The sequence below is a fragment of the Squalius cephalus genome, assembly GCF_949319135.1.
Source record: "Squalius cephalus genome assembly, chromosome: 5".
Taxonomy (NCBI): domain Eukaryota; kingdom Metazoa; phylum Chordata; class Actinopteri; order Cypriniformes; family Leuciscidae; genus Squalius; species Squalius cephalus.
The window spans coordinates 41,527,849-41,553,527 of record NC_137126.1 but is presented as its reverse complement, the minus strand read 5'-3'; the positions used below and the strand labels follow the sequence as shown (position 1 = coordinate 41,553,527).

Below are 25,679 nucleotides of genomic sequence, written 5' to 3'. Positions count from 1 at the left end.
GATAAATTATCCAAATAAAATTTGAAAATAAATGATCACAAACAGAAAAAAAAACTCCCCTCTACCACACACTCTCTGAAACGCAAATGCAATAACGTCAGCCACAAAAATATCTGTCTTCACACCTTTGCATCGCTAATTTCTCACTGTATGTCTTTATTAAATCCTTACAGTAGTTTTTTTAACACCAAAAGGAGGATTGTGTTCGCTCAAGCTGTTAGTAAATCTTGCCCTAAGGCTAATGTAATGGCAAGAACAGCGCAAAATAACGTCTTTTGTTTTAAATTATAAACATTAAAAACAATTAACAAACATATTTAAAAGAACAAAGGACAGAGAAATAGAATAAATCATTTCTACACAGAAAGATAAAACCGATCTACGATTTTTAGGTGACTCTAGAAGTTTTCTTGATGTTGCATAAAATATTTTCATTTGTGTTGCAAATGTCTGGAACAACATGAGGACAAGTAAATGAAGCGTTTTCATTTTGAGCAATGCCAGACTCAACATAAAGACTCAACCAGGACATCTTTATCTAGAGAGAGTCTGGTTGTGTGGCACACGTCTACAACCCCGTTTCCCACACGTGTCCACTCTACCTCTGGGATTAGTTGAAAGAGGGCGTTGGAGTACAGAGTACCAATGGCCAGGGCTATGAAGTACAGCAGCAACCGCTTGTAAAAGGTTTTCCTCATGAAGGGAACCACACTCGCCCCGACCAGTGAACACAGAGATATCACTGTCACACACAGGAAACCATACCCCCACACTGGCCAAACAACCAAAAAAAAATAGAGAGAGAGAGAGAGAACAGGGGAGGTGAAAAAGAAAGGGAGAAAAGAAGAAAGAATATTTGAATTAATCAGCAGATTAATTAATACTAGGTTAAAGGTTGATATTCATAATCTCAATTGTGAGATTTACTCCCTGAGGGGGTTCTGTGGGCCACTGAATCAATTCATGCAACCACAATGAGGGTTTGGACATTTGAAGGAAATATGCAGTATATCTTTTTTAATCAAATCTCATTCATAAACTGCATTTACAGTAGATGTGATGTTCATTGATATAATGAATTAACAGCAATAAATCATAAACATTCCAGAGTCATGCTATTACACTACCATTCAAAAGTTTGGGGTCGATAAGATTTTTTGAAGGAAAAAAAAAAAATCTGATGCTAAGTGGTTTCAAATATAACAGTAATACTGTGAAATATTAATATAATTCCTAATAATTTTTTTCCTGTTATTGCAAAGCTGAATTTTCTGCTTTTTATTTTTTCAGGACTCTTTGTATAGAAAGTTCAAAAGATCAGCATTGAAACAAATGTTTTGATAATAAATGTCTTAACTTTCACTTTTGATCAATTTAATGCACCCTTGCTGAATAAAATAAATAAAAAAGAATGACCCCAAACTTTTGAACAGTAGTGTATGTTGTTCACATTTTAGAATCCATTGTTTCATTCACAGAGGAAGTAAGGGGAGGCGGCTTCCTGTTGACCATCACAGAACAAATGATGCCTTAAGACACGAGGGCACTGAAAATCCTTCAATCCTGAGGGGATAACTAAACATTCCCCTCACCCTCTCAGTCTATACAATTCCCAGAGGCAACAGAGGAACTGCAAACACCTGTAATTATGTTGACCAGTCAATGAACCATCAACACCCAGCACAAGGTGTACCTGTAGGTCTGTTTGAGCCATGACATCACCAACAACAACCCAACGAAAAACATCCTGAGACATGCAGCACTCCATTATCTCTTTGGATGGGATTTCCATAGCTGATGAATAGTGAATAAATTAAGTGTTAGTGGTCTACTTTAAAATTCATGGGTAGAGGAACAATTTTGATCATCTCCCAAAAGTTGTGGAACAAACAAACATCAAACATTAGGTTGACTTGGACAATCCAAAACCAAAAATCCAAACCCCTCCTATGGCTTTCAAGGTTCACCAAACTCGACTGTCTTGGCTGTTGGTAATTTAACCATCATATTTCAAAACGTTTTTCAAAACTTTCAAGCAACATGCAAAGTTGAAAAAAATAAAAATATATATATTAAAAAAACTATAATAATAATAATAATAATAATAATAATATATTTTTAAAAATAAAATAAAATAAAATCTGATTCCATCCAGGCCTATTCATGGGTCCGTGTTTTTTGTTTTTTTTTTGCAATTTGAGTTGCAAAAGGCTTAAGATTTAGTCATAATTTTCAAGAGGTCTTAAACACAAAATTATCCACTCTATAAATTAAGGATAAAAAAAATAAATAAATGAAAAATACAATAAAATAAAGTATCCTCACAAAAAAACAGCGTAGAAAACGCTGTAAAAATATGTTCCCCTAAAAACAGCATTAAAAAACCCTGTCTGATTCAATCTATTAATGGGTCTTTTTTAGCCATCTGATTTTGCCAGTCATTGGAGTTTGAGACTGACCTTGAACAGAAGTTTTTAACAGTTTTATGGTCCTAAAAAAATGTACCAACAAAACAATCATGGAAGAAATAAAGGCAACTGGAAAGGAAGAGGAAACAACCAGATTAAGAGGTGTCTTTACTGTGGTTAGGGGGTGTTTTGTTATGTATGAAAGGGAGAAAACATTGTGTGAAGGAGGACAGAAGGAAAAAGGCGACAATTCCAGACACCCCTCTGAGATTAATCTTGATCCGCGGTTGATTTGGTGTGTTTGGGTGGAAATGGGTGGATGGATACTGAACCTCAGGCAGGAGCTGTAGGATGGCAGTGGACAACAACGTTCCGATGGACAGCGCGATGAAATAGATGAGAACTCTGCGCATGAACCGCGTCCTCATCAGGGGCACCACAAAAACACTGGTCAAAGCGAATGCACTAACCAGAGTCACACTCAAAATTGAGTAACCCCACACTGCAGGACACACACACACATACACCTTTTAATGACATGACATGACATTACACCCCAGCAGACACATCCCACAGCTTTTGTGTGTGCGTGGATTATGGCATATAATCAGTCTGGCTGCACTGTTCTGTAATTAAACCCAGTCGAACTGGAATCCCTAGAAATACAAGATATCAGTCACAATACACTCCTGAATAGACACATGTACAGTATTAGAGGGAATGTCATTATGTAGGAGTGGATCGTGGCAGGTGCGTGTGTGTACAGATCATATATCGGCTGGCTTTCTCCAAAACCACAGAGCTGAATTTGTCAGCACTTTACCTAGAGAAGAAGTAAATCATTCATAACAACACACTGATGTATTTAGAAAAAATCTTTCTTTCAAATAACAGCAGTAACATGGACTCATAAACTGAGTCTGTGTTTACATAAAACACGGATAACTGGTTACTTTTCTCATCTACTTCAACGTCTTAAGGAGTTTTTTTCTGGACACTGTTACAACACACTATTTTTTTTTATTTCTGTAAAGATCCTTTGGGACAATGTGTATTGTAAAGCAATATACAGATACATCAGACATAAGCTCACTATGAAAATCCAAAAACGCAAGAAAACCATGTTTACATTAGTTTACATTACCTCATATCGTCTGGATGTACTTTGGTTATGATGTCAAATCATGAACAGGTCAGAAAACTGGGGTTTTGCCCTATACTATGACCCGATAAAATACACCGTGTAAGCATTTAAATTGCCTTTAATATCGCCAGAGTATTAATCATAATCAGTTTGTGCATGCAAATATCCAGTGAGGCGGTTTTCAAAGTTATTTAAAGGAATTGTTCACCCAAAAATGAAAATTCTGTCATCATCTCCCATTAATTACCTAGACTGTGGTGGCCCATCTAATCGGTCACACCAGTTTCATAATAAACCGAAAATATATTTACACTTCTCATAATAGCAAAAAATATTTTGTGACATTGCTTTGGCAAAGCACATGTCAATCAAACTAAAATCAATATCGCGATCCGACTTAGTGCTCTCTTCAAATCGCAAAAGTCTGTGATGTGTGGCTGGTTTGCTTTGTATTCACATTACATAATTTCCAACATTTCTGTGGACAGATGATTTCACTAGATTTATAATATAACGTTTGTAAACCTGTTGTCACAGAAACTTAGCCTCGAGACTTAGCTCGAGAGTTTAACTCTTGCAAGTCAAGAAAGTAAGACACTATTGTAATTGTACTACTATAAAGTAAAAACAAAAGTATATACTTATGAAATATTTTTTCTTTCAATAATATTTATTTTACAGTGCAGATTTACAATTGTAATAATCACTGTCTGAGGGAAAACAATTACAATAATGACCAAAATAGTTTGGCTTCCTAAAAAAAAACAATTTGAATGTGATGTGGACTGAGAAACTATTGCAACTAGAAAGAGGTTGAGTTCACTATAAATTCAAATTTATACAAGTCAAAGCATATACTTTTTATTCTGAGCAAAAATAAAATAATTTAATTTCAACCTAGGTCCACTGCCTTATGTATAACTGTCCACTGTATGCAGTATTTGCCCATTCAAAGAAAGTTAATGGGGTCCAATGTTGTTTGGACACCAATGTTTCTCAAATATCTTCTTATCTATTTCACAGAAGACAAAGTCATACAGTTTTGAAACGACAAGAGGGAGAGTAAATTGAGACAGAATTTTCATTTTTGGGATGAACTGTCCTTTTAAGTATAAACATTCAGCAATCGGCTTTTATAAGGAACAAAATAAATTTTGAAATGTTTAAACGTGTACATTTGTTTTTTTAATGTACTAGTATTATATTAGAAAGTATCGTTTTGGGACTCCAAATGAACACCTGAAAGGTTCCCACATTTTGCAGTGGGAAGGTTGAGACAGAACCAAAACTAAAAAATGAATTGTGGCACATGCTACGTTACATTTTATGCACACTGAGATGTGGCACTTATGCAAATGATCTGGTTTGGGCCTGGCATGCATCCTGCTTTAATCTTATTCCCTTCTCTTTTCTGATCATTTCATGTCCCAAACCACCAGAAATTCCCTGGCTTTCTTTGGTACATGAACAAAGTAAATACTCAGAACAAAATGTATTACCATCACTGTACCATGGTGCCAGTACAGAACTTTTTGTTAAGAACTGAATGGAATAGACTGCATTAAGAATAGGATGCTATATAAGACTCCAAAAACACACATTTCTCCCTCTCTCTCTTGAGTTCCGGCAGGAAGTGGCACTGCGACATTCTGCTTCCATTTCATATCCCGCTGCCAGGATGCACAAGAAATGTCAAAACCCAGAAGTGACTTGTTTAGCAGATAAAGAACAGCTTGAGGTAAAGTGACAGGAAATATTACTGTGCACAGATGGTAAAGGCTCACAGGCTGATTAAAAACAAGAATTTCAATAAATTAAATAAATAATCTGTTATAGACATGGTTTATTTTAGGTTAAGGTGAATACAAAAACCTGCACAGATTCGAAATGTTTGTAAAGCTAACAAATCACAGATTACGGAGTGCATGTGAAATTGTCGTCATGACTTTCTCTCCTGAAATGTCCCTGCAGGCTTCACACACGCCCATGAAATTCTCAGAACTCTCCGTCTTGCCTTTTTATATCTGTCGCCTACACAAGGGATATTTCAGTTCAGCTTTTGAAAGACTCTCTAAGCTCACAGCCTCCCTTCAATTCTCCCGTCTGACCAGAGAACTGTGATTGAATCCAGATGTTGCTGGCATCTGAAATATACAAGCTAGCCATTTTAAAAGTCAAGATGTCTTATTTTGCCCATGACCCCACTTGACTCTGCAGGGCCTTAAAAATTAAGATAACAAAAGAGAAGTCTGTTAAGAACCAGAATCTAAAAGGATATCAAGATATCAAGAGTTTTAAAGGTAACAATGGCATACTAATTTTGAGTATTACACACTCTATATAAAAATAAAATAATACCACTGCTATCTTTCTAAATTCATTTGTTCCCCCTGTAATTTGGCTCTGAATATCAAATGAAAATTGGTATTTTGACCCCCCTCTACAAAATAGTGGATTACTCAGTAAATATTCACAGCATTTACATGGCACTTGCATCCTGAGCATTTAATATCTTGGCTTCCTTCTTCATTTATGTTTTTTTTTATCAAAAATTTTAGCCGGGTTGAGTTGACAAGGAATGGCCTAATCACATTAACTATATGAGAATGATTATGAGGATTCAATATTTTTTATTTATTAAAGTACATTACCATTCAAAAATTTGGGGTCAGTAAAAAAAATAATAATTGGGGGGAAAATAAAGAATACTCTTGAACCATGATTTCAACAAAAATATTAAGCAGCACAACTGTTTTATAATGATAATAACAAGAAATGCATCTTGAGCACTAAATCAGCATATTAGAATGCTTTCTGAAGGATCATGTGACACTGAAGACTGGAGTAATGATGCTGAAAATTCAGCTCTGCCATCACAGGAATAAATTACATTTTAAAATATATTCAAATAAAGGGAAAAAAGTAATTTCAAACTGTGATATTTAATTGCAATATTATTGTATAATTGTATTACTGTATTATATAGCTAATGTTTTATGTGCTTGTGCCGTCTTTCTTAAATAAATAAATAAATAAATAAATGAATAAATAAATGCAAGTTGCTTAGATATTTTATTTTCTAATTCATTAACGTTTTTCAGTGTTCAAAGAGTTGACCATTCTTATCGCACTTTAACTGGAGATCAAGGCTCAACATAAGAGAACACCTGCACTTTTCCGACCCTCTCAGTCAGAGTTCAAACTAAATCAGCTGATCCACTGTATTTCCTAGAAGCCTTTCCTTTGATGGCCAAGTCAAAGATTGTCTACAGTGATCAGCAGATATAAACCAGACTAGTCTGCTATAAATATGCCAAGGTGTTGTTCTTTATCTTTATTGATACATTTTAACACCTGACATTACCTGGGGACGTGCAACACGTGACGGTTTAAAAGACACATTACAAGATCTGTTAATAAGTGTCATAGCATCTCGCAGCGCAAAGATTTGCATAAATCCTCTTGAAAAGTTTGTTTAAGGAGATTGCACACCTGTGTGATTGATTGTTACTAATAGGTATAGCTAAAACGGTCAAATATGGGTGTACATATTAAGATATCTTTAATACTTCTTAAGTTACAGGCAATGAAACCTTCAGAAAAGTGCTTTTCCCATTTTTGAACTGTCACGATTGGCATATAATGCAACAAGGACCTACTAATCTACCTACTAATAACACTGCTATATTTCTAAATTAATTTGTTTCCCCTGTAGTTTGGCTCCAAATCTCAGATGAAAATTTTCATTTTGACCACCCTCTACAGAATAGTAAATTACTCAGTAAATATTCATAGCATTTAAATAACACTTGCATCCAGAGCATTTAATATTTTGGCTTCCTTCTTCATTTATGTATTTGTTTCACGAGAGTATATATTTTTTTAATCAAAATACATTTTTAGGGGACCTCGGGTTGAGTTGACAAGGAATGGCCCCATTTCATCACATTAACTATATGAGCATGATCAGTTAAACCATCTGAAGGGGTTTCAAAATTGTTTTTTTTTTATTTGTTTTTTTAAAGTACACTATTGTTCAAAAATCTGGGGTCAGTAAGAATTGTTTTTTGGAAAGAAATTATTACTTACGATTTCAACTAAAATATTCTGCAGCACAACTGTTTTAAAATGTTAATGATAATGATAATTATTTCTGAAGGATAGTGTGACACTGAAGACTGGAGTAATGATGCTGAAAATTCAGCTTTGACATCACAGGAATAAATTACATTTTAAAATATATTCAAATGATAATAATAATAATAATAAAAACGGTCATTTTAAATTGTGATATTTAATTGTAATATTACCGACTGAAACATTTGAACTGTATTATATAGCTAATGTTTTATGTGCTTACGTCTTTCTTAGAGAACCAAAATATCAAAGAAACTTGCATTTGTTTTTTTTAAAGCCACGTTTCTATGTTTTTCAGTTTTCAAAGAGTTGAATATTCTTATCGCACTTTAACTGGAGATCAAGGCTCAACATAAGAGAACACCTGCACTTTTCCGATCCTCTCAAGTTCAAACTAAATCAGCTGATCCACTGTATTTCCTAGAAGCCTTTCCTTTGATGGCCAAGTCAAAGATTGTCTACAGTGATCAGCAGATATAAACTAGACTAGTCTGCTATAAATATGCCAAGGTGTTGTTCTTTATTGATACATTTTTAACACATGGCATTACCTGGGGACGTGCAACACGTGACGGTTTAAAGAAAACAACAAGAACTGTTAATAAGTGTCATGGCAATCACAGTGTGCACAAATCTCACATATTACATATTACCCTTGATTCATGACCAAAATATGTTGACACCTGCACAGCACAAAAATATGTGATTCTTGAACAATTAATTTTAAAACCATGGCGTGCATGTTCAATGAAGTTCAGGTCTGGGCGTTAAAGTTATGGCCTATAAATGGACTTTATTATGCATAAGTCATCTTTAAATGTTTGTTTAAGGAGATTGCACACCGGTGTGATTTGTTACTGATGATAGGTATAGCTAAAACTTTTGGCAATGTTGTGACTGATAATAAAAATTTGGCATGATCAGTAATATTATCTATAGTCTATCAATGGACAGTCAGTCTTACCCTCAGCGTAAGTGGGTCTGGGGCTGGTCTCGGACTCTTGCTCCTGTTGGGTCTTGCATGCTTGTGAGTCCAGCTGCTGTATCATGGTAGGGCAGATCTCCTGCAGGCCTCGTTCATCTATACGAGACTGTTCGCTCATCCCATACGCTGCCAGAGTGTCTGCAGCCAAGCACTGAGAGCAGAGGACAGGACAGAGGTTTCAATTACTGATCTCAAAGGAGAAGCTTCAATTACAGCATTGAGAGTGCAGAGTTTGTGCTGGAGCTGTCGCAGCACAGGATCGAAACCAAAGACTTGACCCTGAGGTCAAACAACGTAACATTTCAAGGTCATATGGTGATAAATATCAGGATTAGATTCAGGTTCAAAAATGTTAAAGACATATCTAAGAAAAAAAGAAAAACATATTTCGTGAGCCGTGGCCCGTGTTTACAAAAACCGTCATCTGAAGCAGAAATTGTTTTAAATATGCAATTGTGAACATAGAAATATGAGATTAAAATATGAAATAATGAAAAATAAAAATACATATTCTGTCAAGAGAATTAAATTAACATTTATTATATATATATTTTAGACAAAATATTTACAAAAGAAAATATTATTCACTAAATGGGACCTATTATGCTCATTGTCAAAGTCTTTAAGAGCTTGAATGTTCAGAAAACACATTCTTTTTCACATATTTAACATTATTGCAGCACCTCTCTTCCCAGTCTTTCAGAAACGCTGTTTAGCTCCTGTCCTTATAAGGAACTATAGAGCTGGTAAGTCCCGCCCATCCGTAAAACCCCACTGGACCTCTAGATTGAAAAATCGTCAATGCAAGTGAATGGGAGAAAATAATTATTTTCTGGTCCCGTTTGAATTTTGCCATGAATGTGAACATATGTTGTCTGTGAATTTTTAATATAATTTTTCGTGTGAAGAATGCTACAATTTAGCGGGTAGAAGTTTGATACGGTTAGACTTTGTGTGAGAGCACTTTGTGGACTACAACTCTTCGCTGCTTTCAGATGGGAATCTGAAGAAAGAACAGCCCATTTGGTTTGAATGGTGACATTTGGGTACAAAACACACAGGCATCTCGATCTGTCTCCATAGATTATCGCAGCATTAGCACCGTGATTTGACAAGTGGAGGGAAAATGTGTTATAGGGTGACGTCACATAGGCGACATGTAGTCTTTCTCGTTATGTCTTTTCCACAACTGCTAGCCAAAGAATCATACAATATACTGTCAAACTCGTAACATGAAAAATTATATAAAAAATTCACAGACAACATATGTTCACATTCATGGCACAATTCAAACAGGACCAAAAAATAATTATTTTCTCACATTCACTTGCATTGACGATTTTTCAACCTAGAGGTCCACTTGGGGTTTTACGGATGGGCGGGACTTGCCAGCTCTATGAAGCGCCCCTTCTTAAAAGCAAAATGTGCTCTGATTGGACGGCTGGACCAGTGTGTTGTGATTGGTCAACTGCTTTGAGTGCGTTTTGGAAATGTCATGCCCCTTACCATAACCATGAGTTTCAACACACTACTAACATAACAACCAGGCCTCGTCCCTTTTTTTGAGCAGTCTTGGTCAGGATTTATTTAAAAGAGGAATACTGTGCCATGTAAGTTCCTGGAAGAAAACTCAAGACTACAATTGAGGCGTTTCAGGGAGCTCAGAAACAGTGCTTACTGATATAGAGAATAACTCCCTTTGGAGTGACTTTGTGCTTTATAACTTTGCAGACCTTCACGCTTAAAAAGAAAGCAAGTTGAAAATGTAAAAAAGCATAACAGGACCCCTTTAAATTTAATGAAAGTTTAGAACAATCTATTTAGGTCACAGCTGTTTAGCTGACAAAAACAATTAAAAACAAACCCAGGAAGCATTTTATTGTTATATTAATTTATTGAATAAACTCAATATTGTTGGTGAACAATCTATTCTTCAAGGAACAAAATGGCGTGCACATCGTGCAGATATTCCACTTGTGGTCCTTATAAAAGTTCCACTTTAACACAAAAAAATGCTCTCTGTGGTGTACAAAAATAATGACAGCTCAATATGGCCTATTATCAGTGTGGACAAACTGATAAAGTACAATGTGTTATTCTTGGCTAACTTACACCTTGAGAGGTGGCACAAGAGATAAAGCCTCTAAAAAAAACTTAAACTTAATGACATGAGTATAAATGTCAAACCAAAGACAAATATTTGAGGTTTTGAGTGGGTCTACTTACTTAACACTCAGTCAGTTAATGTTGTAATACCAGGTATTTAAATAAATATAAATATGCATAAACATACATTTACAAAAAAAATGTTTTCCAATTATTTATGAAACTTTTGTTCAAAAAAAGAAGGTATTAAATTGATCAGTGACAAATACCTGTATATAGTTACAAAAAAATATTTCAAATAAATGTTTTTTTTTCACTCTTAAAAAGATCTACTAAATGAAAAAACATGAAGCAGCACTTGTTTTCAACATCAATACTAATATACATTTTACTTGAGTATCGTCAAATCAGCATATTAGAATGATCTCTGAAGGATCATGTGATACATATATGCTCAATATACAAGTATCGCGACCAAAGATTGTACTTGATATTGCATGCGCCAGTTAAGGATATTAAGCAAGCCTACTTAACAAATCAGGCTCTCTCTATATTTATGAAAACTGACAATATATAAATCAGTTGATATAAATATAGATCATTTAGAATATATTTTTAATAAAGCAGCAAGAGCTATCCTGTGCAATAACACCTGACCTAACAGTTCACTGACTGGCGTTGTGACAGTTGGTGTGGCAGAGGATTAGACGTCTGTCATGTCTTATAAAGCACCCTGAGAAGATCAAACTCTTTCGTGTTAGGAGTGAATCAGGACCGACACTGATCTTTAAAAGTATTTAAAACACCCCTCGCAAACCAAAGCATGTGAACCAATGCAGGAAAACAGGACTTTTCAGATCAGCAAGTACGGAGGATCTTTTTAACTTGACATAAAGAGGGTTACAATATGGAAACAGTCAGCTAATGTCCATTTTTTTTATATCTATAAACGTTCACTATAAGGATAAAAAATTAAATGAAAAACACAAAATAATGCAGTAAAAAGAGGTTGGGAAATTGACATTCTTGCAATGGCAGCTGAATGCCCAGTATTTTCCAAATACTTGATTTTCATATTCAAATACATGTAAGAGAAGCCATATACATTGAACACAATATGCATGTATTTGTATGTGCGACAAGCAAGCAACCAATCAGAGGCAGGGAAGATCCAAAAGCCAGTTAGACGTATGTAAATGCTCTCTGGGTAACAAATACATATAAAGATCCAGTCAAATTTTCTGTAACCTTTTTGACGCACCTTAGATCCATTGGTTTTGGTGGGCTGTGTTTGTGCGTCATGGTCTCCACTCTGGCCTCCATTTAACCGTATGAGGAGCGATCGGAGCTGAGGGACAGAGATGCTGGTGTTGTCACCATAGCGTGTCAGCAGCTCCTGAAGGACTTGAGTAGGAGACAGTCCATCCTGACCACTAACATCTCCTACTGGCCATTGGAGCAGTCCTAGAGTCAGGGTCAGGCTTATGGTCAAGGTCAGCTGTTTGCAGCCATTTGCTTGTCTCAGGGTCATGACTCTACCAGCAACACGTTGAGCACTGCACAGACATATAGAAAGGTGGAAAAAGAGATGAGAAAACAAGGTAAATTAATAAGAAATACATCACTAATGGCCATCATTTCACAGAAACCATATCATTTTTACACAGCCATCTTTAAAGTGTGTGAAATCAAAATTGACATGATTTACTTTCTAAATAAATGTTCTTAGGTGCACAACTGCACATTATTAAAAATAAATGTTTAGGTACTTTTATGTATTGTTTTGGCAAACTTGTATTGAAATCTGACTCCATTATGAATGTAATTAAGTAAGTTTTGACAAAAATAGTAATAAAAAACAAGTATCCTAGTTAACATAGTCGGCTATGTCTTAAGCGAACGTAAACAATTGAGAAAGCAAACACATGTGTATCAGTATCAGTGCACTGGATCCATGCAGTCAGTCTTAAAGTAATTATTTACAAGAAAAAATAAATATAAATAAATATATTATATATATATATATAAATATATATATATATAAAGCTAATTCAAAATATAAACCAGCTAACCAGGTGCCAGATCTTTTCAAACACAAAATTAACAAAAAATTCAAAAATAAATTAGCCTAACTCCTAACACGTGAATCACAAACACTGGATAATTGGCCCCAAGGGGGCCCCTTCTGAACAGGTCCCAAAGGCTTCTGTTGCAGAAGGAGGGGCAGAGTAAAACCAGAGACAACTCAAATCAATCTTTACCACTGAAAATGTGAAGAAGCAAGACAATTATGGAAATCACCAGTGAAATGATCCATGTTTCATTTAAATTAATAAGTAGCCTAAATGCAAATTATTATACATTATATATCAAGTTCACAATTTACAACTGTTACACATTCACCCTCTATACTGAGTTCTCAAAGTGAAATGAAAAGAATGAATACAAGAGCATATGAAACATGCCAAAGAGTATGGAAATATGCAGCTGTCAAAATTAATCAAAATGCCTGGAAGTGATAGGGATAGTCAGTTCTTCTAAACAAAATCTAAATTAAAATAAATTTGAGCCCTATGCATGTATCCAATATTTCCGGCCTTGGTCAATGAATATTCATTGTGATCCATCATAAAAAACATTTTAAGTTAAGTGCCAAAAAGCTAATCTTAGCTAATTCTTGTTATAGTATTAAGACCCATATGCAAAAATACATTTGAATAAATATGAAAGACACTCGGGCCAGTGCTGCATCTTCACAGAAGTTGATCATTTTCACGTTTGAAACCTTTCCGACTTAAATATTCAAGCACAAGTAGACGAGAAAGTACCCACGTCAGTTTGGTACTCGCGCGCTGTGTGATAAGTTGTGTGTATGCAACACACATCCAAAGCGCACGCCCAGAAAGCTGCGTCTCACAGCACGGAAATACTCTTTCACGTGCACGTACTGAGCTTAAACGGACATATTCACACAACATTGTCAAAATGCCCATCTTGTCGAGTACCATCGTAAACATTGTCAGTTATGTATTAAGTGAACATAAACGTGAGAAAATGAATGTGTAAGAGTACACTGAATTTGTGCAACTCTTAAAGTGAGAGTTTTTATGTTAATCAAACAAAGACAAAAAAGAAAATTCACTCACTGCTCTTGACTGATTAACTTTTATAAGGGTTAATCTACAGTGAAAGACTATGGAGTGATATTTTACATATAATTACTATTTCTGCACCTGAAAATCTAGTTTAGACTTGCATGAAAGGTTTATGAATTAAAGGCCAAAGCACTTATAACAAGCAGACATGGCAACAATGCAAGAGATAAGCATAAAACAAAACAGGATGCCTCTGTCGATGGAGGTTTGGTAAAATAATCTAAAAAAAATTTCACTGTATTACTTTGATATAATTACAGACACAATGATTATTTAGGGGATTCTCTCCTGAATCTTCACAGTGTACGTGACCCATGACTCACCTGCACTAGGGTTAATCTGGGTCAAAAAGACTGAATACTACTGAAGTGCCATTAAACCTTCACAAAGGACCTTTGAGAAATGGCACTTAAAAATCAGCCAAGGCTAAGCTTGCTTAACCGTAACTTGCCAGATCCTTGGCTGACTGTTGGGCAAAGAAACACAGAGAGCAAAGACAGCGAGCGTCTCCAAAGATCAGACAAAAGTGTGCTGGTGAAAGAAAACTAAAACTGGTTGACTAAGGTCAATACTGATTGTCATCAAGTCAATATGAGGAAATAACTAATGGCTTTTAAATTTGATTTTATGAAATCTATCTGGTTCAATATTGTTTCTTCAGCATGATGCGTTGGCAATCCTGACTCACAAACAGGGTGTAAATTACTGTGTGAGTGTAAACGTGCATGAGAATGTTTATCAAAAACAGCAGGGTGTGAGAGAAGAGATTAACCACGCCGTGCTGATGTTGGTTATGGTATGCTGACTATGCTTATGCTCATGAGCTGGAGAGACAGAGGAAATGGGATCCTCGACGGCTTATTGATCATTTATGAGGGCCTCCAAAAAGCAAGTTGTGTTTCTGTAGTACAGAACACACCTTTGATCATCTGACAACTCAAATAAATGTAAAATAGGCACATTGTGTGAAATCTATAACTAGGCTTACATCACAACGAAGTTCAGTTAAACTGCTCAGTTAAATATAAATATAAATATATAAAAGTAACATGTTACAAATAAAAAGACTTATATTCACACATCTTTCTCCAGAAAAGAGTAAATAAATGAAAATTGTGTAATACTAATTTCTGTGCCAGCACAAAATGGCAAAAAATATCTATCTTTCTAAAAAAAATATTCAATTAAATGAGTATATTATTTATGATGATAATAATTACAAGTAAATAATTCATTTAAAAAGCATGTAGCATTCAAAAGTAAATATTGTTTATAAAAAGATCAAGTGAAAAATTAGTCATAAAATGAAGGTCAAAGAAACGTACACATTATAGAACAAGTGGTGGGTCTATTAGTTGGCATTTACTCTAAGACTTTGTTAGACACACAGTATCAGATTGTTTTGTCCCGTCTGTTGCTATATCACTGTCAATAATTGCAGTTTCGGATTCAATCACTCATTTAGATACAGTTGTAAATCCAGAACTTTGTACTGAGCAACATGAAAAACAAAACTTTTATTCAAATTGTATATGGGTTATAAGCAGAAAGTGAGCAAAGAGCGTTTCTATTATAATCACTGAAGCTGTCAATCACTTAGGCTACGTTTAGCTAAAAAAAATGCTGTCTACACTACACAATGAATCTCTTATTTACATTGCGTTTACACTTTGTTGGTAATAACGAAAGGATTTGCGAGCTTGCAGAACTCCAAAGTGCGCGGGCGGTGAACGAAAACCTTGAGCGGTGTTGAACGGATTCTGACTAACTCAGACACATCTGATTGGCCATTGCGTTCACACGCTCAAAAGATATGTCTGTCTAGCCATAACAATCAACAATTCAAAAGCACATTGTAAACAGAAACCTTTGACACTCTTCACAGAGCACACAAGAGCATTTGAAAGCAGCCACCTATCAGTGGGTACCAAATATACCCAGTACTCAGAACTACTGACATGCTGGTATCATCACATTCTTAAAATGTCAGTACCAACTTGGTACCGAAGTACCAGTACTTTTGACAACCCTACTTGCACAGTAGCAGTGAGTTTTGATTTGGCCACATTGTCTACAGAATCATTTATTTACATATCTTTATTTTGGCTGATACAAAAGTAAACCCTCAGCCCGTCTAAACCCAGCATTTATATTGGATCACAGACACAACAATGCACTGATATGATTTCCAGCAGCAGCATTGTATCTCAGATAACGGCAGGGGGTTATAATGACCCTGTCTGAAGAGATCTTTGTGGACTGCTGTTATTTCAGGAGACAAGATAAGTCATTGAGAAGAATTTCTGGTATTCAGTCTGAAGTGAGATTGTCTAGCTATTGCATCCGTATCACGAATAATCAGTAGTGGATTTGAATTCATGGATTGATCAACACAAAACAAAGCAAAGCTTTGAGACCCATCCTCAGCCTAAAACAGTCTTTAGACAAATCAGTTTAATTAAATGACCATCATAATAAATCAAAATAATGCAAGTTTATTATCATTAGAACTAGCATGTGTAGGTCTATGATTGCTCCTTTCCAAATTATTTGTGGTAAGAGACAGTGTATTTAAGATGAATTGAAATGTAAAATGAATATTAATACTTTAGATAAAAACAACTGTCATTAATTTAAGTATAAAAACACCAAAATAACTTTAAACAACATTAGGCCAAAGTCTAGTTCACTTCATACATGCTACATGTTTTGTGAAAATCTTTTTAATTTATTTTAACTAAACATTTTAATTAGGACGTTTTAAATTGTCAGTGGTGTTACCCTTTAATGCCATTTCTGATAGAATCTTCAACAAGAGTCCTGTTAAAAATTGCTAAAAAGATAAATGCTAGCATTGTATTTGTAAATAAAATTCAACTTGTTATACATTAGTTAATCCACTAGGTATTATTAACTAACAAAGAACAACATTTATTAATCGAAGTTAAAGGTGCAGTAAGTGATTTCTGAGAAACACTGTTGAAACAAACAAACACATCCCTCCCTTCATTGCACCACCCCCAAAATGCATGAACATGCAATGCAAGAGTAAATGTCCCTTTATCATAGCTGAAGTGAAGCAAAATAATGCTTTTCAAAAAATAACGTGCGATGGCGAACGATCAAAAAGGAAGAAAATAATGCAAGAGTTTATAAAAGCAAGAGTTGGTTGTTTATAAAGCAGCACAGCAGCTCAAGACACGCAGTGACACTCAAAACGGTCCTGTTACTACTATAGCATATCTTGGTTCTGTGAAACATAGCAAAACCAATGTTACCCACAAATGGATAAGAAACCTCTTGTTGGAGAAGAGTCTGGCTGCAGACTTGCACGCTCAGACACCAGCGCTTCCTCTGTCTGTGACGTCACTTGTAATCGACGCATAGTGTGGCTCGTGTCGGATTGAGAACAGCTCCCAATGTCGTTCAAAAATCGTTTTTGTAAGTATATATATATATATAAATATATATGCTTTTTCAATATATGATAATTAGTTTTACGTTCATTTACACGACTTTTTTTATCTCTGATATACAAATATATTAGGCCTAACAAGCCAACCACTCACGGCCTTAAATACACAAACGAAACTATTTAATAGAGTGGTATATAAACTGTCTGAAACCACTGTAGTTTAACATTCCTATTGTGTGTTTATTTTATTAGATTTTTTTATGGTGAAAATATTTTTATTAAAATATGTATTGTGAAACGTATTGTAAAATACACGCAATATTCGGTCATGTTTCGACCTTGCGTCTCAGTTTAGCTCAATACATACATTCCAATGTCATCGCAGATGCATCATGCACCATTCAATAATTTTTAGTTTGTGAAAACCCCCTGGTACTACAGTGCACATCATGTTGCACTTTATATCACTGCAGACATGGACAGATTAGAGAAGGCGGAGTTTCCATACGACAGATGCTCTGGAACCCTTCTGCTTCATCTTTACCGAAATGAGTGACATGCAAATGTTTCTTGAACATGTATCTGATGTCATGAATCTAAAGGTAAACTGTCAAACTGCAGCAAAGGAAAGTACATATGCGCCAATGTGTCTTTTTTTTTTTTTTTTTTTGAATGCCAAACAAATAATATAACATAATATTTAGAATGCAAGCTGCAAAACATAACTTTTGGGGGAAAATTTCGGTGGCATTATATCACGCAAGTGCTTTGACAGCGTCAATACAATGCGAATGAACTGCTGGAAACATATTTCCAGTTAATTTGTGTCGATTGCAAGTGACGTCACTTGCAGGGGAAGTGCTGGTGTCTGAACGTGCAAGTCTGAGAGTGCAAGTGAAAGTCTGCAGCCAGACGCTATTAGAGGATTCTGTTTTCAGGACTTCCCGCTTAGGTCTCTCTCGAGCGCTGGAAATATTATGAAAATAAAAAGCCACGGGTCCTAAAGCTCTTGCCTGATCATAACTCTTCTTTTTTCAGTGATATTCCTCTGAGCTTTTCTCTTTTGTAATGTCTCTCAGGCATCTCTCTCTCTACAGTCTTTGTTCAGATCTCCCCTCTAGCTCATTCTCACTCCTCCCCCATCATGAGTGGACACGCCCCCTACAGCTGATTGGCTACAAATTTATTGCAGTGCTCAGTCTGATCCATTTTCAACAGCGTTTCTCAGAAATCGCTTACTGCATCTTTAATGTTCATTTATGATAATACTATTTTGTTAATTCGTCATTCCTAAAATCTTGAAATTATTTGGTAAATTGGAAGAGATAAATGGTAACACAACTACAAAATGACCTAAATAAGCCAGAGACTTCTTAAACTCACATTCCATCTGAATGTTCCTTTTTAGGAATGCAGACTAACCTGCACACTAGTGGAAAAGAGAGCAAACCTTTCCACTTTATAGACATATTCACTCTGCTGACGTGTCAGGTTTTATAGCATGACTCAGGGGAAAAAAAACAAGGTCGTTATTAACGACTAGACACCTGTTGTCAAGCAGACACTCTAAGAACACGCACAACTTCGGGGAAAAGACAACAGGGAAAACAATGGACGGAAAGGTGACAGGGGGAACGCTCTCTAAGGAAAGCACTGGAAAAGCTTTTCAAAGTTCAGAGAGGACGTGCTGTGTTTCAGCAAGCTGTACAATAATACTTATTGCTCCAAAAACAACCTTATCCAGCCAAATATGAGAAAAGCAGTTTAAGCAACAATGTGCTCTGTTGGATTAGCATTACAGCTACACTTACACACAAGCCTGCTGGCTGTTTATCACTTCCACTTTTACTTTGACACTTTTACACAACTTTGTAATGCTTGCACAGCCAAACATTACTACCGCTTATATATCATCATTGTTAAAGTGATAGTTCAACCAAAAATGTTTGTCACAACTTTTGAAGAACTCTGGGATCCAAACAACATTGGAAGCCATTGATTTTCATTTTCAAAATATCTTCTTTTGGGTTCCACAGAAAGTCATACAGGCTTGGAATGACAAGGGTGAGCAAATGATGACAGAATTTTTGGGTAAAATATCCCTTTAAGGTTAGAAAACACCAAGAATTAGGAGCTCACTTTAGTGCATACCTTGTCCCACACATTGTGCTTTGTTCTCAAAGTCTGGTAACAAGAAGCCAAATTGTAATAGCCACAAAATGCAATCAAAATTTGTTCTGATGCAGAAATGCAAGTTACAGCAAGACATACTCTATGCAGAACAAACCCTCTTCAAGGTTATAAGAAATTTGAGAGCTATGACTTTGTTAAAGTGGATTTGCTGACTGCTGACAACTTGAACGCTGTTGTTGGCAAGACTTCGAATCCTTCTGTGACAGCTTCATTCAAAGACAGCAGGAGCAAATATTAAAAATCGCTGGAACAGTCACTAACTCGCGTATTTATACAAACCATGCACAAGCAATGCTAAAAAACTACTTTACCTGTTGATCATCTACTTTATACAGAAGTTCTTCTTTAGTCCTAAACAGCTGGTTCAATTGACACATACAGTCCAGGACTTTTCAAATGCCCAGGGCTTCGGTGATCAAAGCCCCTTTATACAGGAGACAATGAGGTTAACAGAGGCACTGTAGTTAAATCATTAGACCCATCATTAAAGAAAACGACGTAATGCCAGAGAGCACTTCCCTTCAGCTAGTGGGGGCATCCTCAAAAATAATTACCACCAACAAACAGGCATCAGCATCCAGCATTAATGAAACCCTTGCCTAACCACTAAGCTGGAAAAATGGATAACAAGTAGTTCTGCTGCTTTCCACAATACGTCAAATCTGACAACCCTTCCACCCCCACCAAGGATTAGGTGAATGATTCCATTGATATTTTGGTCACTGGAGATAGTTGTGGAGTAATCAACCTTGGTGATTACTGTAATCACTCTTATCTTCATTTTTACATCAGAGAACTGGGCCAAAAGTACACATTCATTTCAATATCAATCAAATGTCTTTATTAATTTATTAATAAAATTAATCATTTATTATTAATATATTATTTAATATTTTTATTATCATGGATCCCAAATTTTTCAACAACAAAAAAAAATAATTAAAAATAATTTTAGAATCATTTATAGACTCGCAAAAATAGCAATTTCTCACTGACAAAATAGTTTAGGAGAAAAATGTTTATTCACTGTAAAAACAAAAACAAAACAACATTATCTTCACTACAAACATTACCAACTTAATTATTATAATTATAATATTGTCTTCCTCAAAAGTAATTTAAAGACTGAGATTATATATATATATATATATATATATATATATATATTAGGGCTGTCAAACGATTAATCGCTTCCAAAATAAAAGTTTGTGTTTACATAATATATGTGTGTGTATGGAGTATAATTATTTTCTATATATAAATACACACACATGCATATATATTTAAGAAAAATTTGTTATTTATATGTAAAATATTTATATATAATATAAATTATATATAATATAAATATATATACACAGTATATACATGCAAATATTTCTTTAATATATACATGCATGTGTGTGTATTTATACATAGAAAATAATTATACACCGTACACACACATATATTATGTAAAAACAAACTTTTATTTTGGATGCGATTAATCGCAATTAATCGTTTGACAGCCCTAATATATATATATATATATATATATATATATATATATATATATATATATATTAGTCAGGTGAATAAATCAGTCAACAGAAGTGGAATTTTATGTGTGAAAATTTGCAAATCTTTAAACACCTTTAACAATTGATTTTTGTTCAATTGCACGGTTTCTGTTTTGATATTTTTGTGACTTTTAAAGAAAACATGATGTTAAATATATGAAATTTTATCTGTCTCATTTGCCACCATTAAATTGTTTGTTTTATACCTGCATTATATTGCCATTTTCCACCCTGTCATACATCTCTGTTCTCTATACATCCGTATTAACGCAATCAATTGAACCATGCATACACTATATTATTACAATAATGCTTAATTCAACAGTTACTGGACAGAATGAAAGTTACAATTACATTATTATCATCATCACATCATGGACAAGTCAAGCTTTAAATCTTCAAAATCCAGAAAACAGTCAGACAACACATTAATATAAATACGGCATGTCAGTAAAGCTGGCTGACTTTCAAAACTAACGTTATCCCATTAGATCAAACTTCACAGTAAACAGACAGGATCTACCATTTAAGACAACAAATAGATCAAGTTTACTATAATACTTCCTGCTCTTATATTGATGATAATAATGATAATATAAATCACCAGGACTAGTAATAACACAAGTGAAAAAAGACATTGGCTCTCGGATTTGTGGTTGGTGATGGCCAGTAAACTGCAACGTAAGACCTAAAATTAGAAGTAAACAGTACTGACAAAGGTCTGTATACTCATACTTCTGCGTATTATGACAAACATCACATCATCTATGCTAACAACAGGCCATCAACAAACATGTCTAGTTACAGCGTCAGACACGCTCACATCCACTAATAACAGTAATCACGCCACTAACGCACAGCCTATAACACGATTTATCCTCGCGCGGATCTGATGTAAAAGCAGCAAACCTCCTTGACGTGGTTAATGGTTAGCCAGATAGCCGAGTATATTAAAACAAGATGTCGCTCACCAAATTTGAGATTTCTTGGTCTGTCGGCGGGTGACAGGTCCGTTATCTGACGGTTAAAGAGGGGACATAGGTGTACCGACTCGTTTAAAAACTAGAGGCCGGATGGTTTTTTCTCTCTCGTCTTGACCCATTCACAAGACAGCAGCGTGGAACTAACACACGGGGCGGGGGGAGATTGCGTCATTAGTGAGCGCCGCCCCGCGAATTCTACTTAATATTCAGCAGCCCAAACCAAACAGGAAGGCGAGAGCGTGAATAAATTAATATTAATTAGATAAGCATCTCCCATTGGAGTACTTCGTAACAACCCAATTTAATATTCATTATTAAATATTTGCCTATTTCCTTCTTTTGTAGTAGAGAATCCGCTTTACATCAGTGCCATCTAAACAAAGGGCAAGATATTTTGTGTTATATTTTAATATGTTGAATCGAGGTCGTACGTGAGCAGTTTCATTTAGTTAGCTAGATGTTGTTGAAAGTTAGTTTGAAGACGATTTTTAACGCATAGAAGAATAAAAAAACTGCACGTGGCGAATCTAGCGTTTTCTTTTCATGATGTCAAACGTTTTTGGTAATTTACCAATCGAGGTGAATTGTCTTTTATTTTCATTGTGCTCAAATGCAAAAATACAACGGATTATTATTTGAACAGAGTCGCTGTGAATTTTATATCTTAAATCGTGTACAACACATGACAGTGTTATTTAATATTACGTATTTTATGTTTTAAATCTTGTACAACACGAAGAGAGCTATTGTCCCAAATCTATTTGAAAAGACGTAATATTATGTATAACATTTTATATTTTAAATCTTGTAGGCTACTACAGGAGAGTATCGCAACTTGATTTGAAGAGGTCAAACTTTGTGTTTTAGAATTGATCATGTTTTCATAATTTTGGTCAAATATTTGTTACCAACTCTATGGCTATGTTGAGAAATAATGTTCACATTCTAAAATCTGTATTGTGCCTAGTATATATAAAAAAAAAAAAAAAAAAGTATGTGATTATGCATACTGCCCTATTATAAAGACATGGTATGCCAAATTAGTGCATAAAATAAGTAGGATGTCTGAATATTATATATTATGGTTAATTAATGCTCAAGATTCTCAAGTGTGCAACCACTGGAGACTTTTCTATCCCTTAAAGCCAGGAGTGGCTCTTTTCAAGTGTAAGTGTACCAAGAAAGTTTCTCCTCGTGGTTAAATTGTACTTGTGTAACCCAAGTCTCTTCAGTTGTTGTTAGTACATCATAGCTCAAAGAACAAACAGGTCAAAGATCAATAGCAAAAGTGGATGGACACTGAATCTTTTTAGATGAATTACTACTGAAAAATCATGATCATACTCCTATCTCCTTACTGAAATCTCAGATGGTTGGTTAATCTTTTATGAATTGTTAAAATATTGATTTCTGGGATGCAGTGAGCACAGAGAAAGTAGTGTTCACCGTTAGTTTGAATGTCTTAAGTATGAATAAATAGTGCTCATAAACAGCTGTTAAGACAGTGTTCACAAGTGAAACAAGTAGAGGCATGGACCCAGAACCAGTATTCCTTACGTCACAACTGAACAAGCAGATAGGGAAGAAAAATCTATCTCAACTTCTGTTTTAAGGGCAGCCCTGCCGGAGTCCAACATGCACCGGGACCAAGTCTGACTTACTGCCGGCAATGCGAACCAAGCTCCTGCTTTGGTCGTACAGGGACCGGACAGCCCTTAGTAAACGACCCCGGACTCCATACTCCCGGAGCACCCTCCACAGGCCGCCGCGAGGGACACAGTCGAAAGCCTTCTCCAAATCCACAAAGCACATGTGGACTGGTTGGGCAAACTCCCATGAACCCTCCAGCACCCTGTAGAGGGTATCTGTTCATCTGGTCAGGGTTGTCGCCGGTTCTGTTCATAATTTTTATGGACAGAATTTCTAGGTGCAGCCAGGGGCCGGAGGGTGTCAGGTTTGGTGACAACACGATTTCATCTCTGCTCTTTGCGGATGATGTTGTCGTGTTGGCCTCATCAAACCAGGACCTTCAGCATGCACTGGGACGGTTTGCAGCCGAGTGTGAAGCGGCTGGGATGAGAATCAGCACCTCCAAATCCGAGGCCATGGTCCTCAGTCGGAAAAGGGTGGCTTGCTCACTTCAGGTTGGTGGAGAGTTCCTGCCTCAAGTGGAGGAGTTTAAGTATCTTGGGGTTTTGTTCACGAGTGAGGGAAGGATGGAACGGGAGATTGACAGACGGATCGGTGCAGCTTCTGCAGTAATGCGGTCGATGTACCGTATGTCGTGGTGAAGAAAGAGCTGAGCCGCAAGGCGAAGCTCTCGATTTACCGGTCAATCTACGTTCCTACTCTCACCTATGGTCATGAGCTTTGGGTCATGACCGAAAGGACAAGATCCCGGATACAGGCGGCCGAAATGAGCTTTCTCGGCAGGGTGGCTGGGCGATCCCTTAGAGATAGGGTGAGAAGCTCGGTCACTCGGGAGGAGCTCAGAGTAGAGCCGCTGCTCCTCCACATCGAGAGAGGTCAGCTGAGGTGGCTCGGGCATCTGTTTCGGATGCCTCCTGGACGCCTTCCCGGGGAGGTGTTCCGGGCGCGTCCCACTGGGAGGAGACCCCGGGGAAGACCTAGGACACGCTGGAGAGACTATGTCTCCCGGCTGGCCTGGGAACGCCTCGGTGTCCCCCCGGAAGAGCTGGAGGAAGTGTCTAGGGAGAGGGAAGTCTGGGCATCTCTGCTTAGACTGCTGCCCCCGCGACCCGGCCCGGATAAGCGTTAGAAGATGGATGGATGTAACTTCTGTTTTATGCCTACTTTAAGGCTGTACTTTAACAAAAGCTGAGATGTAAGGTCTTTGTTGAATTAAGTACAGATATTCAGACATGGCTATTAAGTCACGTTAAAATGGTCAAACCACATCGTTCTCTCATAACCCCATCACATTGCATGTTTAATTCACTAACATCGTGAGTGGCATCCAACTATAATCTTGCACATAAAATGGCTGTTGCTTTTTATCTGTAATGTCTGTAGATAGGCTATGTGTTCGGCTGGGTAGAGCTCCAGCTGTGTTTTAGGAGTCTTGTTCAGATGGTGCTAGATTGCCTGCAAGTGACAGGAAATGGCTTTGAGCAACCCAGGGAGATTCTGGAAATCCATTTGGGATACATGGGGCACCTGACACTTCACACACGTTGGGCATCATGCTACTGTCACAGTGAGTGTGACTGACAACCTATGACACTGGGGATCTGGGTGAAACTTCTGAGCGGAAGGTTCTGGAGGCTTGTAGTGCATTACAACCAATGGAAGTCTTAAGAGAAGTGAGAGGTCATATAGCTATGTTATTAGGATACATTCTGTCTGCTTCAACGTTTGCATTACAATGCTTTTATTTCATTGATGACTGATACTGTCTTTTTTTAAGCTATACTTTAAAAAAAATCTTGTTTAGTGATCATGAAAACACTGACATCTAGTGGAAACAAATATACCTCCCTCCTCAATTTTCCATTGAGCCCTAATACAAAGTCCCTGAATTTCTAGACTTTTTAAATTTAATTTAGATTTACAGCGACATATTGTCTTTTTGTA

General features: G+C 36.2%; 1 protein-coding gene across 2 annotated transcripts in view; it reads right to left on the bottom strand.

The window, feature by feature from the left end:
• Window positions 1-22,224, bottom strand: part of slc39a14 (solute carrier family 39 member 14) — a 33,573-nt gene extending 11,349 nt beyond the window's left edge. The window contains exons 1-4 of one of the 2 annotated variants that reach the window (XM_079873281.1): window positions 22,074-22,224; window positions 12,042-12,336; window positions 8,654-8,825; window positions 2,741-2,910 (exon numbers count right to left, since the gene is read on the bottom strand). In XM_079873281.1, the coding sequence (XP_079729407.1) occupies window positions 2,741-2,910; window positions 8,654-8,825; window positions 12,042-12,311 (612 nt within the window). In that variant the 5' untranslated portion in view covers window positions 12,312-12,336; window positions 22,074-22,224. Of the gene's footprint in view, window positions 1-602; window positions 773-2,740; window positions 2,911-8,653; window positions 8,826-12,041; window positions 12,337-22,073 lie in introns of both variants that reach the window. The other variant, XM_079873280.1, reaches the window with a different exon arrangement.
• Between the last annotated feature and the right edge of the window lie 3,455 nt (window positions 22,225-25,679).